This window comes from Lagenorhynchus albirostris, chromosome 2 (assembly GCF_949774975.1).
Source record: "Lagenorhynchus albirostris chromosome 2, mLagAlb1.1, whole genome shotgun sequence".
Taxonomy (NCBI): Eukaryota; Metazoa; Chordata; class Mammalia; order Artiodactyla; family Delphinidae; genus Lagenorhynchus; species Lagenorhynchus albirostris.
The window spans coordinates 49,821,004-49,837,263 of NC_083096.1; the positions used below are offsets into that span (position 1 = coordinate 49,821,004).

The 16,260-nt window shown below is 37.3% G+C and overlaps 1 protein-coding gene across 1 annotated transcript in view; it reads right to left on the reverse strand.

The window, feature by feature from the left end:
• Window positions 1-450: 450 nt before the first annotated feature.
• Window positions 451-16,260, reverse strand: part of CEP350 (centrosomal protein 350) — a 140,126-nt gene continuing 124,316 nt past the window's right edge. The window contains exons 37-38 of the mRNA XM_060132229.1: window positions 11,988-12,110; window positions 451-4,331 (exon numbers count right to left, since the gene is read on the reverse strand). Of these exons, the coding sequence (XP_059988212.1) occupies window positions 4,167-4,331; window positions 11,988-12,110 (288 nt within the window). The 3' untranslated portion in view covers window positions 451-4,166. The remainder of the gene's footprint in view (window positions 4,332-11,987; window positions 12,111-16,260) is intronic.

A 16,260-nucleotide genomic window follows, 5' to 3' on the forward strand; every position in this document is an offset into this window, starting at 1 on the left:
CTGACTCACTCCCCTACTCTTGTTGGGTCCTTGTATTAAATATATATTCTCAAACCAGCGTATGCTTCCTTTGCAGGGCTTGCCGCAATTTGGCATACATTGTTTTTGAAATTATTTTTTGATGACTCTCTTTCGTTAGACTTTAAGCTCCCCAAGGTCAGGGATCATGTCTGTCGTCTGCTCTCTCCACTGCACTGGGCACAGTGCTCAGAACACGAAGGTGGGTGCAAGGACTGTTGAAGGAGTGAGTTATGAATGTCAAAGCCCAGGCTGCTCAGATGGACGTGGGGATGGCATTTATGTAAACCGGTCCTACGCGCAGCTTGTCTTTACTCTTTTGCTCGATCATAAGTGCTCTGCCACCCAATAACAGATCAGAAGTGAATTTTATGGAGACTAGCTTTCTAAACTTGGCTCAGGTGGTGAAAAAAATGAACACCTGACATGAAATTAATTTACAAATCAGTTTATTTACACATTTCATCTTTTCTTAAAGTACATTTCAGTTAACAAATCTATTTACACAGGTGTACATGGGAACTCATCCCAGTTATTTTACAGATCATACTTACAAACCACACCCTAAGTCTTCTGTGCAAAGTTGCACTGGATGTGACTATTGACTGAAAAAGGCCTGATGACCAGGCTATTTACACATACACAGTAAACGGGTTTGTTTTTCATGTCTGCACAATACAGTACACATAGGGAGGCGGGGCCTCCCAGGGAATGCTTTGCAATGTGTTTACCGAGAAGGCTTTGCAAAGTTCAGAAGGAAAAGCTATTAAATATAGATTAATTAAAATGACAGTACCTCCTTTACATCAGTTTACATTTTTTCTTCACATTTTTATAATACAGTTTATTGAATTGCTGCACAACCAGTTTAAGATGATTTGTAAACATGTAAATTTCTACAATTTGCATTAAACATCATTGTAGTTTCTATCATTTGCTCTTTGAATTAATGTTTTATTCACTAGTATTCTTAAGGTAGTAAAAGAAGATGTAAGTTTGAACTTCTTGCAGAAAAGTTATGAGTCTCTAACGCTGTGCGAGTACACACTTTATTCAAGTATTGCAAAAAGCTAAGGCCACTTTTTTTTTCAAGACAAGAAAGTGAACAAAATTGTTTCTATCAATAGGCCACAACACTCTTATGAGCGATGAAATCTCTTTTGAAAGGTAATTTCTCAGAGACCTGTAGTCACAGAAGGAATTTTCCTTTCTTTTACATAAAAGAAACACAAATTACCTTCCTTATTAACTACTTTTGAGCTCTTCCCACTTTTCCCTAGAGTAAAAATTCCTGTTTAGACCTGAAGAGGGAATCTATACCCTGTACTTATTTAACCCAGAGTGAAGTACCCTGGATAGCACAAATTATTTTGGACTCAGAAATAAATCTGAAGCCTATATGTTGGTTTACTGCTAAATTCTGATAGTGCTATTATTCTAAAAGATATTACTGCTGATGCAAAGATCTTTTTCTTAGAGGAATTATGAAGAAAGAGTGAAAGAGGATGGGAATGTGGGGAGAAGGAACAAAGATTACAAAGAGGGAATATTTAGATTCTTGGTTAAGAGGCAGAGCTTGATTAAAAAGATCCCAATATGGAACGAGTGGCTGGGTATCCATGTTTATCATTCCTAATGCTAACAATTAACCCCTTTTCAATTATACCCAAATAGTTAAAGCAATAAGAAATCTGCTAATTATAGATTCCTTTGTTTTCTGCTACCAAACTATGGATAATCATTTCTAGCAAAGAGTAAGACTGATCCATTCCTGCCTCTTTTATCTGGAACCCAGGATTCTCAAGACAGTAAAGACAGCTGGAGTATGTTAGGACTGCTACTGCCACATTCTTGGCAGCATTCTTACCAGGGAACTTTAAGTCCAGGTTGCTGATTCCGTGGACTTATATCATTTTTTTCATTTTTGGAATCACAATGTCATAAAGAGTAAAGATAAACATTATTAAAAATTTATTTAGGTCCAAATAATGAGTATGTAGAAAAACAACCTATATTCCTATTATATTATTTTCATATTCATTTATAAAAAATTTACAGCAGCTGTAAAGTTTCAGTATCATAAGGACTATGTAATCCTACAAACAGCCAAAGGATGTAGACAAGATGTTTTTCCGTCTTCCAAATAACACAAACTGAAAAGAAAAGGCTTCGCTTTTCCTTGGCCACATGAAAATAATATCTCCACACTACTGGTTAATAACCCCAAGAAACCCTAGCTTCTCTTAGTCAATTTGCTCATTATGGCTACAAGACTAGAGCTCAACATCAAAAGCCTAGAAGCAATGCTGGCAACATCAATCTGAGCATTTCCCGAGACCCAGTCACAACATTTCAGTGCTTTCCTTATTTGTCAAGAGCTATCATACCAGTCATTGTGCAAAATGCAAGTATTCCAATGATTATTTCAATAAGTTTCTCATAATGACAAGATGGAACCGAAGAGGAATGGAAGTGTGCATAGTAAAACATTGGAGACGCAAAGGCAAGTTGGGAGGAAAGAGGCAGAAATGAATGAACATGCACACTTAAAGATTATACCATCTTTGGGGTTTTCCTAACATATTTTGAAGTTATAACATTCCAGGATATTTCTAAGTATGAATCCAGTGGATGTCTTATATCATGCTTCTAATCAGGACCTTCAATATTAAGGCATTTACATTCACGCCTAAGATTATCCACATTCTTCTAGATTACTTGAAGGATAGGACTGATTCAGAGAAACCAGTCAAGAAGGCAGGGTACTGAGGTCCCAGGAGAGCATCACACATGCTCTAACATAGCAGCTGGAGTCTATATATTTTTTTCAGATACAGGTAATAGTTGTGAGAAGCAATGCTGCGAGAGGCAGAATTGAATTTTACAGTGTCTTTAAATCATTTTACCCCATTCCTGCTACTGCAGGTGATCTTAGAAGAGCTCATCTTCTTTTTACTGAATTAAACTGCCTTCTTCAATATGTGTATGGGTTTGTTAAAACCGTAAGTTTCCTGTGCAAAGACTACGAACCATAGAAGCTTCAAGACAGAAGTTTAACTATTACAAGAAGAATCTTTCACTTCTGAATAGGGACATACATTTTCAACTTAATAATTTATCTTAAAATAAATTAAAAAAATGTTCTATAGCGTAAAACAAGCACACAAACAATAGACAATATCTTTTTGTCTTTGGTGCACACACTCATTTCCTAAATCATTCAAGTAACAGCGTCTCTGACTTCTTGGGGAGATATGGGAGCTTAAAGTTTGAAGGCCAAAATGAATTATTTCCACTTCTGCCATGCCTCGATGCCTGAGATGGTCCTGAGGATCTGTGATTCTGGGAGCAGCTGGCAGAGGTTCAGAAGAAGTAAGAAAAGTGCAGGGGTAGACAAGGGGTGGAAGAACCAGCCCTGCACCAGTCCTGTGAGCCCAGTCTTCAGTGGGGGCACTTCTTTGTTTTCATGCTCACAGAGAAAAAACTAAGTATAATGCAAAAGTTTAAAATTCTTTAGATGGTGCTCAGGAAGCAAGGCTACCACTGATGTCTGTTAACTTGACAGTCCACTTGGTGCTGCTCAATTGCAATAATGGAAGAAAATGGTCTTCAAAACAAAATGAAATGAACTCCACAAGGGGAAATAGGCACACATTACTAAACTTGCCTATCTGAAAGTAGTTCAGGGTTTAATACTGTTTAGAGACTATAATGTCCATTTATGACTTTCATGGTATAAACCAGGATTCCATTTCAAAAATGGTATGATGCACATCTATATACCTCTCTTGCTTGACTTCAGACTCAAGGAAGTGATACCCTAGTCTAAGCTAAGAGGTAAGTCTGGTGCTTTCAGCCCTCATGTGAGACCCAGTAGGGATGCTAACAAGAGGTGTAGGATTACACTGTGTGTCAACATCAGACCCTGCCCACCGAAAACAACCAGTTATTCCAGTGGACAGTCTCTAAAGGCTAAGGCTGTAATACCAGATATACCTCATTGTCCCATGAACTCCAAACCAGTAGTCTTTAAGAACAGGTACAAGGTCCAGAAGCACTCTTGCTATGATGGAGATGGGGTGTATATCAGGAGGCAGAAAGGCCCAGGACTCATATTAGCACTCAGTGTTCGATTTATTTGCAAGATGTCACACAAGTAGCATTCTCCCCTGTTTTTCACTGATCTGATTCAGAACATCAACAGTATCTCTGATCAAGGTCTCAAAGATCCCATCAGCTAGCTGCATCTTCACACATAACTCATCCTCATCATAGTTCACCCACTGTGCCTCCTCCTCGTGGAGCTCCTGTACCTAGAATTTAGAAAACAGAAAGGTTAGAAAATCACTGTCACACAAAAGCTAGGAATCAATGATACTCACTAACTTTGCAACCCCACGCGTCGTACTACAACCCAAGGAAATAACTCAGAGAAAAAAAGGTAATTTATATGATGACATCAATAGCTCTTTTAAAGCTGCAAAAAGTTTGAAAAAACTCAACTGTCAAATAAAAACTGGCTTCAAATCTGTCAACCTTGACAATATTCCAGTATTTTTATAGATATTAAGGATTACAAGAACGTTGTCTCTGTCAACATAGGAGAATACGTAGAAGAATGCAAATTTTCAGATATATGGATTTACAATTATAAAATGCATATATCCAAGACAATATTAGGTGTGATTCTGGAGTATGTAAATAAATGAGTAAAATTTCATATTCATTGGAGTTTTTTTTGGCCACGCCGCGTGGCTTGTGGGATCTTAGTTCCCTGGCCAGGGACTGAACCCAGGCCCAGGCCTCGGTAGTGAAAGCGCCAAGTGCTAACCACTGGACCGTGAGGGAATTCCACCCCCCCCCCATTTTTTTTTGGTATTGGAGTATTCTTTAAATGTACTATTGCTTAAGTTTATTTTAAAAGTCACTGTTGTATTATATTTTATGTAAAATGCTCTTTTTGCATTTTCGGATTTGGGGATTCCTAAGGTAAACCAAAGGAATCAAATTAGAATGAACTGCCCAAGACGTTTTGCTTGTTTACAATAAATTTTTAAAAACTACTTATAAGAGAAACATGTTAGACTTATTGTATGTAATGATATTGTGAGTGAGATGGAGGCCAGGTGGAGAGAGTAGATTGTAAACCCTGTTTTAGTCACAAATTCAGCAAAGTTAACTGCGGTGTCGAGGGTCTCTAACCAAAAGTCTAACTTGCCAAAAGCCATGTGACAACAAGCTCCTAACTTGCACTTATCACAATTTCCTCTTGAAAAAGGCAGCGGAAGTGAAGAGGGGAACCTGTGCTCTGATTCCTGGCACGAGGAAACCAGAAGACTCTTGGATGAGAGGCCACACCATTCTGGAGTGTGGGAGAGCAGCGCTGCCAGACATGCACCCTTGGCTGGGGTTGACGGGTATGTGGCAAGGCGGCTGCCGCATTCTTTCTCCTTGGTGAGGCTGCTTGAAGCCTATGTAAAATATCCCTTTCTTTGTTCCCTAACGCATGCTCCCTGGACAGAAATACCACCAAAAAGGGTGATATGGTCAAATAAGTTTTAGAAATCTCCCTCTGGGAGTTTCGCAATGTATATCAGTCTATTCTAAACAGAAGTCCACCAGTAGAGGAACTTGATTAATTCAGAGCTTCCTGTATGTATCTGGTCAAAGAATCAAATTGTGTGGCTATATAAGAAATATTATTAAGATACAAAGGAACAGGTGTTCTTCTCTTATGAAGGATGCTATAAGCAACAGCCTAATGCAACACTTCTCAACCTGGTGCTGAGGGAGAATCACGTTCTGGAAAAGCTAATAAGTGTGTCCCCTATAAAAGATCTCTTATCTCCCATGAATTTGTTTATCTGTTCAAACAAAGTTGCACACCTTTCCTTTTTCTAAGTTCTCTCAGCCTTTATTATTAAATTTGTTCCTTGAACAATTTCCTATACGATAATAAAATTTAGGAAACACTGTCCTAATGTAATCATTTTTGCCCTTACAGCAGGAACATATGCTCAGGACATTATCCATTATATCTCTCAGTGAAGCCGTGATGAGTCCCCACTGTGCCTCGTCAGTATAGCAAAAGCTTTGCTCCTCTGTAAGAACAGGAATTATTTCCCTCCCAGCCAGTAAGAACATCGTGTTTCCCTTTTTCCTCTAGCCATCAGAAAGCACAAAGCCCAGTTTGCAACCTCAACTGTGGCAACTGAGAGATCTCACAACCTGCAAATATGCCTCCATTTTCTTCTGCTTTGGGGAATCTATTCTATTCAACCACACACTTCCCTTGCTGCTGCTCCTTAATATGTATGTGTGTATGTACGTAAATTAATATGTATTATATATAAATAATTACATTAAAAAGTCAGTCTAACTTTTTTTTTTTTGGACAGGGTATTAGGCTGGTAGAAAAGAGAAAAGTGGTAAATAGAATGTGGCCAAATTTCAGCAAGCATATGTCCTTTCACCATATCCCTGTGAACAAGACGGTGAAATAGAGACAGGTCAGTTAGATGGATGTGCACTTTTTTGGACTGAAGGACAAGACAACTATCAACCTGGAAGGAAGCTTCTGCCTGGAAGACTCAAGAGCTTTTTCCTCTGTGCTCCCAATCCATTTTGTTCATATTCCATTGTAGTAATTATCCTACAGAATTTTGTATTCTGTGCATCTGTTCTCCTGCTAGGCTGTGGGATTTCTTTTTATTTATAATTTCCCAGTGGCCAGGCCAGTGCAAATAGAAGGTGTTAAATAAATATCTGGCATATCATTTTTTAGTGAGTGTTTTATGGCTGTCTTTGGCTCTGTTGAGTTCATCATTTTTAGCAATGACCTAGATGAAGGCAGGTACCTCAGTTTTAGAGTTGACGTGAAAGTTGGGAAACACAATAGCTATGTTAAAAGAAAGAACCTAAAAATGTGTTGATAAGCTTGGAATGATAGGCCAAATTTAACAAAATGAAGGAATAAAATAAGGTCCTGTACTTGGATCAAAAAAATAACTACAAAAGCACAGGTTGAGATTTGGGTCTTAGAATTTTTCTAAGCTTTTGTGAGCCCCATGAGAATGGTATAGCTAAAAATAAAACGAACGTGATTATAAACTGCATTCATCAAAGGATAGTATCTAGAAAAAAGAAGGAGGTTATGTGATTGTACTAATTAAGCAATAACACAAAATATTACAGGCATACCTCGGAGATATTGTGGGTTCACTTCCAGACCAGTGCAATAAAGTGAATATCGCAATAAAGCCAGTCACACAAATTTTTTGGTTTCTCAGTGCATGTGAAAGTTATGTTTACATAATACTGTAGCCTATTAAGTGTGCAACAGCATTATGTGTAAAAATCAATGTACATACCTTAATTAAAAAATACTTTATTGTTAAAAAATCTAACCATTATCTGACAATGTAGGATTGCTACAAACCTTCAATTTGTTAAAACAAACAAACAAAAAAACCCTGCAGTAGCTAGGAAGCACAATAAAGCAAAGTGCAATAAAATGAGGTATGCCTGTATATGGTCAATTCTGAGCAGTGTATTTAAGGAGGGACACTGACAAAGAGCTAAAGCTGATGAGGTTGAAAGGGGCTCAAAAAAATGCTATCAGACAACAGGAGAGAATATCAATGTTTAATAGGGAGAAAAAGACTGAGAAACATTACAGCCGCTTCAAAGGCATGTAGGAAGAATTAAAATTGTTATGTAAAGCCTTAAAGCTGTAAAAGCAAATTATAATTCATTACGTGAAAACCAATTTAGGCTTAATATGAGAAAGAACTTATCAACAGTAAGTAAAAACTCAGGAGCTGTTGAGTACCTTATCAGATCTTAATCTGTAAAGGAGATTTAATCATTAGCTAGGTAGTTTCACTACAGGATTTGTCATTGTAAATGCAATTCTACCTACAGTAGGGAGATTTCCCAGGGCTACTGTATATAAAGGATATACAAAAGTTGGTCTAATTACTTTTACTCATTCCACATCATATATACTTTGAGAATACATCGCTAAAAATAGCCCATATTCTTAGCCAACTTAAGATGTAAATTAATCAATATCTTTGTGAAGTGATAAGGGGATAGTAAAGGAGAACTAGAGCCAAAAGATTTCTCTTCTTTTTTGGCCAACAGAGGCCTTTAACATCTAAAAAATACATTCTTTGTATTTTACTCACCTCACATAATGCCTAAAGACACACAGACTGATTAAGGACTTTCCTAGTCCAAGCAACAACAGCTAAATTATACATTTCTTAATCTGGAAAAAGCAACTATTATGAAATATTAAATATAATAGGTTATCATGTTAGAATTGTTTTAGAAGGGCAACTGATATTCAGTTTGAGGCCAACCCCTCCACTTGCATGGATTCCATCTGTGTCTATTCAGGAACACTGCTCCAGCAGTTCTCCTTTCTCCTCTGCATCATCACAATTTTTTCCTATCGGCATATCTCTTTCAAGCTAAAAGAGCCCTTCTCTTGTTACCATTTCCCTCCATTTTTCTCTTCACAAAAAAACTCGTTTGAAGTGTCCAATTTTGCTCTCCTTAATTTGTCTTTCATTCTCTCTTGAAACCTACTCAAATCAAGCTTTTACTTTATCCATGCCACAAAAACTACCTGTATTGATGTTAAGATCAACAAAGACCTCCACACTGCCAAATCCAATGGTAAATTCTCAGTCGTTATTTTACTTGACCAATGAGCAGCACTTGACACAGGTGATTCATTCTTCCCCCTTGAAACACTTTCACCTGGCTTCCAGGACCTCACACCCTCCTGGTTCTACCCATCGGCTGCTCCTTGGTCTCCGTTGGTTCCTCCTCACCTTCTTAACTCTCGAAACATTGGAATTTGTCAAGAAGCAGTCCTTGGACCTCCTCTCTCTTGGTCTACACTCTCTTTCTTGGCTTTGACTACCATCTATATGTCACCACTCCCGAATTCACATCTCCAGCCTACGTCTCTTGCCCGAGCTCCAGGCTCATATCTAATAGCCTACTCAGTATCTCCATTTGGATGTTTATTAGACATTTCAAATTTAATACATTCAAAACAGAACTCCTGATGTTCCTTCCAAACCTGCTTCTCTCAGTCTTCCTCAAATCAGCAAAAGGCAATTCCCTTCCTTAGCGACTCACACCAACCCAATGGAGTTATTCTTAATACCTCTCCTTCTCTTATATTCCACATTCGATTTATCAGCAGTTCTGTTGTTCTATTTTGAAAACTGTTCTCACCATCTCCAATACCACCAAACTGGTCTTAGCCACTATTATCACTTGCCTGGATTATGACAATATACTCCTGGCCTCCTTACTCCCACCTTTGCTTCAGTCTATCCTCAACACAGCAGCCAGAGGGGTCCTGTTAAAATGTAAGTCAAATCACCCCAGTATTCCCTTATTCCCTCTCTCTGTATTTATTTTTCTTACTTATCTGTCTCCTTAACTAGAGCAAAAGCTCCTTGAGTTTTGTCTGCTTTGTTACATAATTCTACAATGGACTGCTATATTTCCACAAAAAATAAAATGGAATAAATTTATTTAAAAATGATATAAAGGGCTTCCCTGGTGGCGTGGTGGTTGGGAGTCCGCCTGCCGATGCAGGGGACACAGGTTCGTGCCCCGGTCCGGGAGGATCCCACATGCCGTGGAGCAGCCTAGGCCCGTGCGCCATGGCCGCTGAGCCTGGGCGTCCGGAGCCTGTGCTCCGCGGCGGGAGAGGCCACAGCAGTGAGAGGCCCGCGTACCGCAAAAAAAATAAACAAATAAAAATGATATAAAATAAAGGAACATTTAAAAATAAGGAAAAACATCCACGTTTAATTAAGCAAAAACAATCAGAATACAAAAGAGACTATGATCCCAAATGTTTAAAAAAAATTCTCAGTATAAAAAGAAACTCTAAGTCTATATATCAAAATAATTAAGAGTTATCTAGGTGATAAGGTTGTCATGATTATTTTCTTCTGACTGATCAGTATTTTAAATTTTCTAAAATGAGCATGATTATTTTATAATAAATATGATTTTTAAAACGTATTTGAAATTTCTATTTTTGAGACCCTTTTCTTTTGTACTAGTGGCAAAATTTTTGTTTTATGTGTCATGAAAATTGTTGTTTTAAATCTCAATCTCTCTAAAATGTACAAGCATTAGAATATCCAAATGCCAGAGGTGGCTAAATCTAATAGTAGGGAGGGTGACCAGTTTATTTAGCATTTCTTGTTAATAATTAACTCAAGTTGCTAACAGTATCATTTCACTAAACATTAAGAAGAGTGAACTCATGAAAAAAGTTACATAGGCCCAGGTATTTCAACTCACTCTCCAGCCACACTGACATTTCAGTTCCATGCTCCTTCCCATTTCAGGACTTCGCACGTGTAGTCTCCTCTCCCTGAATTGCTCTTCTCTCTATCACGGAACTCAGTTAATGCTTATTCATCTTTAAGATCTCAGCTCAGCTGTCACTTCCTCAGGAAAGCCTTTCCTGACCATCCTCATCAGACCAGTTTCCTCCATATGCTTTTACAACAGCTCCCTATTCTTCTATTTTTATCATTTAATTTATAATTACACACTTGTATAAATTATATATTAATGGCTAGCTTCTGCCAGCAAACTGTAAATCCATGAAGGCAGGGTCTATGTCTATTTTGCTTACTATTGTAACATCAATCCTAATTAGCACAATTCTTGACTAAATGCATGCACAGAGATGATTTATAGGGAATATGATCAATTCAACTGATAGTAGGGTAAATGAATGTCTCTTGATGTGCTTTTTTCTTTAATTCCTTAAAAAGTGGAAGAAGTAACATCTTGGTAATTAATAATAACTCAAACTCTAAGCTATTGTAGAAATATGAGAGCAAGTTCACCTTGAGAGGCCAAGATCTATGAAGAACTAATTGGTTAAAGTCCTGGCTCTTATTCAACGGGCAAGTTACTTAGTATCTTTGAATCTAAACTTCCTCATTTGTAAAACAGAGTAACATTAGTCCATCCTACCTCATACAACTATTGTGAGGATCAAGTAAGACATGAGAAAGAACGTTTAACAAATGTTTATCTAGTGAAGTTATTACTGAGTAAATGAAGCACTAGAAAGGTACATACTTGGGGAAAACTGATAAATTTAAGCATTACAGGTTTTTTTCATGATATGAATATAAATATAGACAAGATATAAAGTCCAGAGAGAAAATATCTGGAAATAAACCTGAATCAATTAACATCTGAATTTCCTAAGGTCTGCTACTACTTAACATCTTAACATTCTTTTAGGGAAGAAAGAATAAAAGACCTTTTTTCCCCCTTCCTTTTTTCTTTTTTTTGGTGGTGTTGTTTGATAGGCATTTTTCTAATGCTAGAAAATATATTGCAAAATGGAGTAAATCCTATTCAGCTGAAGTTCTGGATAATAATAATGATGATGAAATAACAGCTAATATTTATTGAGTTACATGCAGGGCACTGTTCTATACACATATATAAATACTAAATTAATTCTCTTAATAATTTTATCAGGTAGGTACTATCATATCACCTTTATTTTGCAGATAGGAAAATGCGGCGCAAAGAGGTTAATCTGTTCAAGATTACACACCAAGTAAAGTGCAGAACAGGGATCTAAACTCAGGGAGTCTGGCCCTAGTCTACACTGGTCTCTTCAATTCAGAACCTTAAGTTTGCTTCCAATCAACTTTTTATTTCTCAAGTTCTCCACACCCACAAAACTACTGTTAAGTTAAATATTCATCTACTGAATTCAAAAGAAAGCAATTTCCAAAACTGAGGGGCAGAAAGAAATGCAGCACACGAGGGCTTTAAGAATTTACTGTCATTGACTTAAGATCAATTATATTCCCTTTCCTTTTAAAATCTAACTACATTCTGATTTTGGAAAAGATGGTCAAAATAAAAATAGTTCAGTTATATACACTGACCAGGATATGATCCACTCGGTCTCTTTTCTTTCTTCCAAATTTCATCATTTTCTGCCAATCTGTTTTGTGGTTTGGCTCCTTTTTAAGACTGAACAGCTTGAGTACTTCGGTTGCTATGAAGTTCTGTGAAAATAAGTGAAATGAATGAAACACAAACAACAAAGTTCTTGAGATTCAGTGCTTATAATGCAGTAAAGAGATTTTTGTTAAGAATACAATATTTATAAAAAAATCATACAAACTTTTCCCTTACAATTCCACTTAGCAATCTGAAGAGAAAAGCATTCCCAAATGCTCAGACTTTATTCACTTAAAGAATTTTTGTTTCTACACAACATAAAAAAAAAAAGTAAAACCCACTGATGAATCTACAAAGAAAAATCACTTTAGAATCCCCTCTACCCAAGAACCACCATTAGCTAACTTCAAGCTGGCAAAACTACAAAACAAAGTATAAAATAAATCCCTGAACCTGAAACATGAGTAAAGTACAAGGCTTTGGCTGGGATAGCTTATTTTGAAGCACCAAGATTCGAATATGTTATATTAAAAAATTATTAATCAACACTTCAGTATGAGAAGCATGGTAATTTCACTGCTAACAATATTTGAACTATCACCCTTAAAAAAACTTTACAAAATGCTATAGCAATATTAAAATTGGAAGGCAGCATCATTGTGTTATAATGATGTATGCATTCTGATGAATGCTGGTATATATTATGTACCTTGTCTTATTTCAATGTATTTGTTCTTTGTTATTAATAAAATAATGGGTTTTTATGGTTCTTCTATTAAAAAATGTCTTAATAGGGGAAAAAACACATTTATGAATCAGAATCATTTGAGAAGATTCTCAAACTACCAATGTCCTCCAAACCACACCACTCCCCACCTACACACACACACACACTCATGCACTCAAGGATGTATCAACTGCTGAGGGCTGAAAGGAATGAAGTGCACCAGTGTTTTGAAAAAGCTCCTCAGGTGGTTCTGATGCTCCATTCCTCAAAGTTGAAAATCATTTTAAAAGTTGTTTTTTTTAAATCTATCAAGTCAATCTTTGAAAACTTTTTTTTTTCTGCTTACTTTAATCTAAGCAAGGGTCAGCAAACTTTTTCTGTGAAGGACCAGACTGTAAATATTTCAGGTTTTGTGGGCCATATGGTCTCTATTGCAACTACTCAACTCTGCTGGTGTAGCAGGAAAGCAGCCATGGACAATATATAAGTAACTAGGTGTGGCTACGGTCCAATACAACTTTATTTTTAAAAACATGTGGTGGGCTGGATTTGGCCTGTGGCCTCTAGTTTGCCTACCCTCGATATAAGCATACATTATATCTCATAAATGTCTGCTGGTATTCTGTCAGTACAAAATATTTCTAAAAGCTTTCTATAGTTAATACTGTATTATATATTTCAAAGGTGCTAACAGAGGAGATCTTAAAAGCTCCCACCACAAGAAAAAAAAACAACTGTAACTAGCGTATGTGTGGTGATACATGTTAACCAGACTTACCGTGGTGCTCTATTCACAAAACATACAAAGATGGAATCCTGAAACTAACATGTTACGTGTCAATTATATCTCAAGAAAAAAAAAGACTAAATTGCTTAGACAATGCCTCCCCTCACATTATATACCAGAAAAAATGTATATGTTCCTTTAATGTATTTTGATAGTCCACATATACTACTGGATGATGTAAGAAAATACACCAGTAAGATAAGTAATTGGAGGTATACTCTCTAGGGGAAAAAAAAGCTTCTTATGATCAAGTAAGTTTGAGAATCATAACTCTATAGAGTCTTGCTACTCAAAATGATCCTAGGACCAGAAACATCAGCAACACCTGGAAGCTTGATAGAAATGCAGAATTTTCAGTCCTACTCCAGATCTACACAGTAAGGAATCTGCATTTTACCAAAATCCCCAGATGACTCAGATGCACATTAAAGTTTGAGAGGCACTGCAATGAAAATACTACCTTTGCTATATTTTAAAAATAGGTTAACAGACAGAGAGATTTCCACCAATGTGATTCTTTTTTCTCATTTTTTTTTTTTTTTTTTGAGGTACGCGGGCCTCTCACCGCTAAGGCCTCTCCCGTCGCGGAGCACAGGCTCCGGACGCGCAGGCTCAGCGGCCATGGCTCACGGGCCCAGCTGCTCCGCGGCAGGTGGGATCTTCCCGGACCAGTGCACAAACCCGTGTCCCCTGTATCGGCAGGCGAACTCTGAACCACTGCGCCACCAGGGAAGCCCTTTTTTTTACATCTTTATTGGAGTATAATTGCTTTACAATGGTGTGTTAGTTTCTGCTTTATAACAAAATGAATCAGTTATACATATGTTACCATATCTCTTCCCTCTTGCGTCTCCCTCCCTCCCACCCCTCTAGGTGGCCATGAAGCACCGAGCTTGTGCTATGCGGCTGCTTCCCACTAGCTATCTATTTTACGTTTGGTAGTGTATGTATGTCCATGCCACCCTCTTTGGTATATATACATATATATACACCACGTTTGGTAGTGTATATATGTCCATGCCACTCTCTCGCTTTGTCACAGCTTACCCTTCCCCCTCCCCATATCCTCAAGTCCATTCTCTAGTAGGTCTGTGTCTTTATTCCCATCTTAACCCTAGGTTCTTCATGACATTTTTTTCCCTTAAATTCCATATATATGTGTTAGCAAACAGTATTTCTCTTTCTCTTTCTAACTTACTTCACTCTGTATGACAGACTCTAGGTCCATCCACCTCATTACAAATAGCTCAACTTCATTTCTTTTTATGGCTGAGTAATATTCCATTGTATATATGTGCCACATCATCTTTATCCATTCATCCGATGATGGGCACTTAGGTTGTTTCCATCTCCTGGCTATTGTAAATAGAGCTGCAATGAACATTTTGATACATGACTCTTCTTGAATTCTGGTTTTCTCAGGGTATATGCCCAGTAATGGGATTGCTGGGTCATATGGTAGTTCTATTTGTAGTTTTTTAAGGAACCTCCATACTGTTCTCCATAGTGGCTGTACCAATTCACATTCCCACCAGCAGTGCAAGAGTGTTCCCTTTTCTCCACACCCTCTCCAGCATTTATTGTTCCTAGATTTTTTTGATGATGGCCATTCTGACTGGTGTAAGATGATACTTCATTGTAGTTTTGATTTGCATTTCTCTAATGACTAATGATGTTGAGCATTCTTTCATGTATTTGTTGGCAGTCTGTATATCTTCTTTGGAGAAATGTCTATTTAGGTCTTCTGCCCATTTTGGGATTGGGTTGGTTTTTTGTTATTGAGCTGCATGAGCTGCTTGTAAATTTTGGAGATTAATCCTTTGTCAGTTGCTTCATTTGCAAATATTTTCTCCCATTCTGAGGGTTGTCTTTTGGTCTTGTTTATGGTTTCCTTTGCTGTGCAAAAGCTTTGACGTTTCATTAGGTCCCATTTGTTTATTTTTGTTTTTATTTCCATTTCTCTAGGAGGTGGGTCAAAAAGAATCTTGCTGTGATTTATGTCATAGAGTGTTCTGCCTATGTTTTCCTCTAAGAGTTTGATAGTTTCCGGCCTTACATTTAGGTCTTTAATCATTTTGAGCTTATTTTTGTGTATGGTGTTAGGGAGTGATCTTATCTCATACTTTTACATGTACCTGTCCAGTTTTCCCAGTACCACTTATTGAAGAGGCTGTCCCTGTTCCACTGTATATTCCTGCCTCCTTTATCAAAGATAAGGTGACCATAGGTGCGTGGGTTTATCTCTGGGCTTTCTATCCTGTTCCATTGATCTATCTTTCTGTTTTTGTGCCAGTACCATACTGTCTTGATTACTGTAGCTTTGTTGTATAGTCTGAAGTCAGGGAGGCTGATTCCTCTAGCTCTGTTTTTCAGTCTCAAGATTGTTTTGGCTATTCGGGGTCTTTTGTGTTTCCATACAAATTGTGAAATTTTTTGTTCTACTTCTGTGAAAAATGCCAGTGGTAGTTTGATAGGGATTACACTGAATCTGTAGATTGCTTTGGGTAGTAGAGTCATTTTCACAGTGTTGATTCTTCCAATCCAAGGACATGGTATATCTCTCCATCTATTTGTATCATCCTTAATTTCTTTCATCAGTGTCTTATAATTTTCTGCATACAGGTCTTTTGTCTCCTTAGGTAGGTTTATTACGAGATATTTTATTCTTTTTGTTGCAACGGTAAATGGGAGTGTTTTCTTGATTTCACTTTCAGATTTCTCATCATTAGTGTATAGAAAT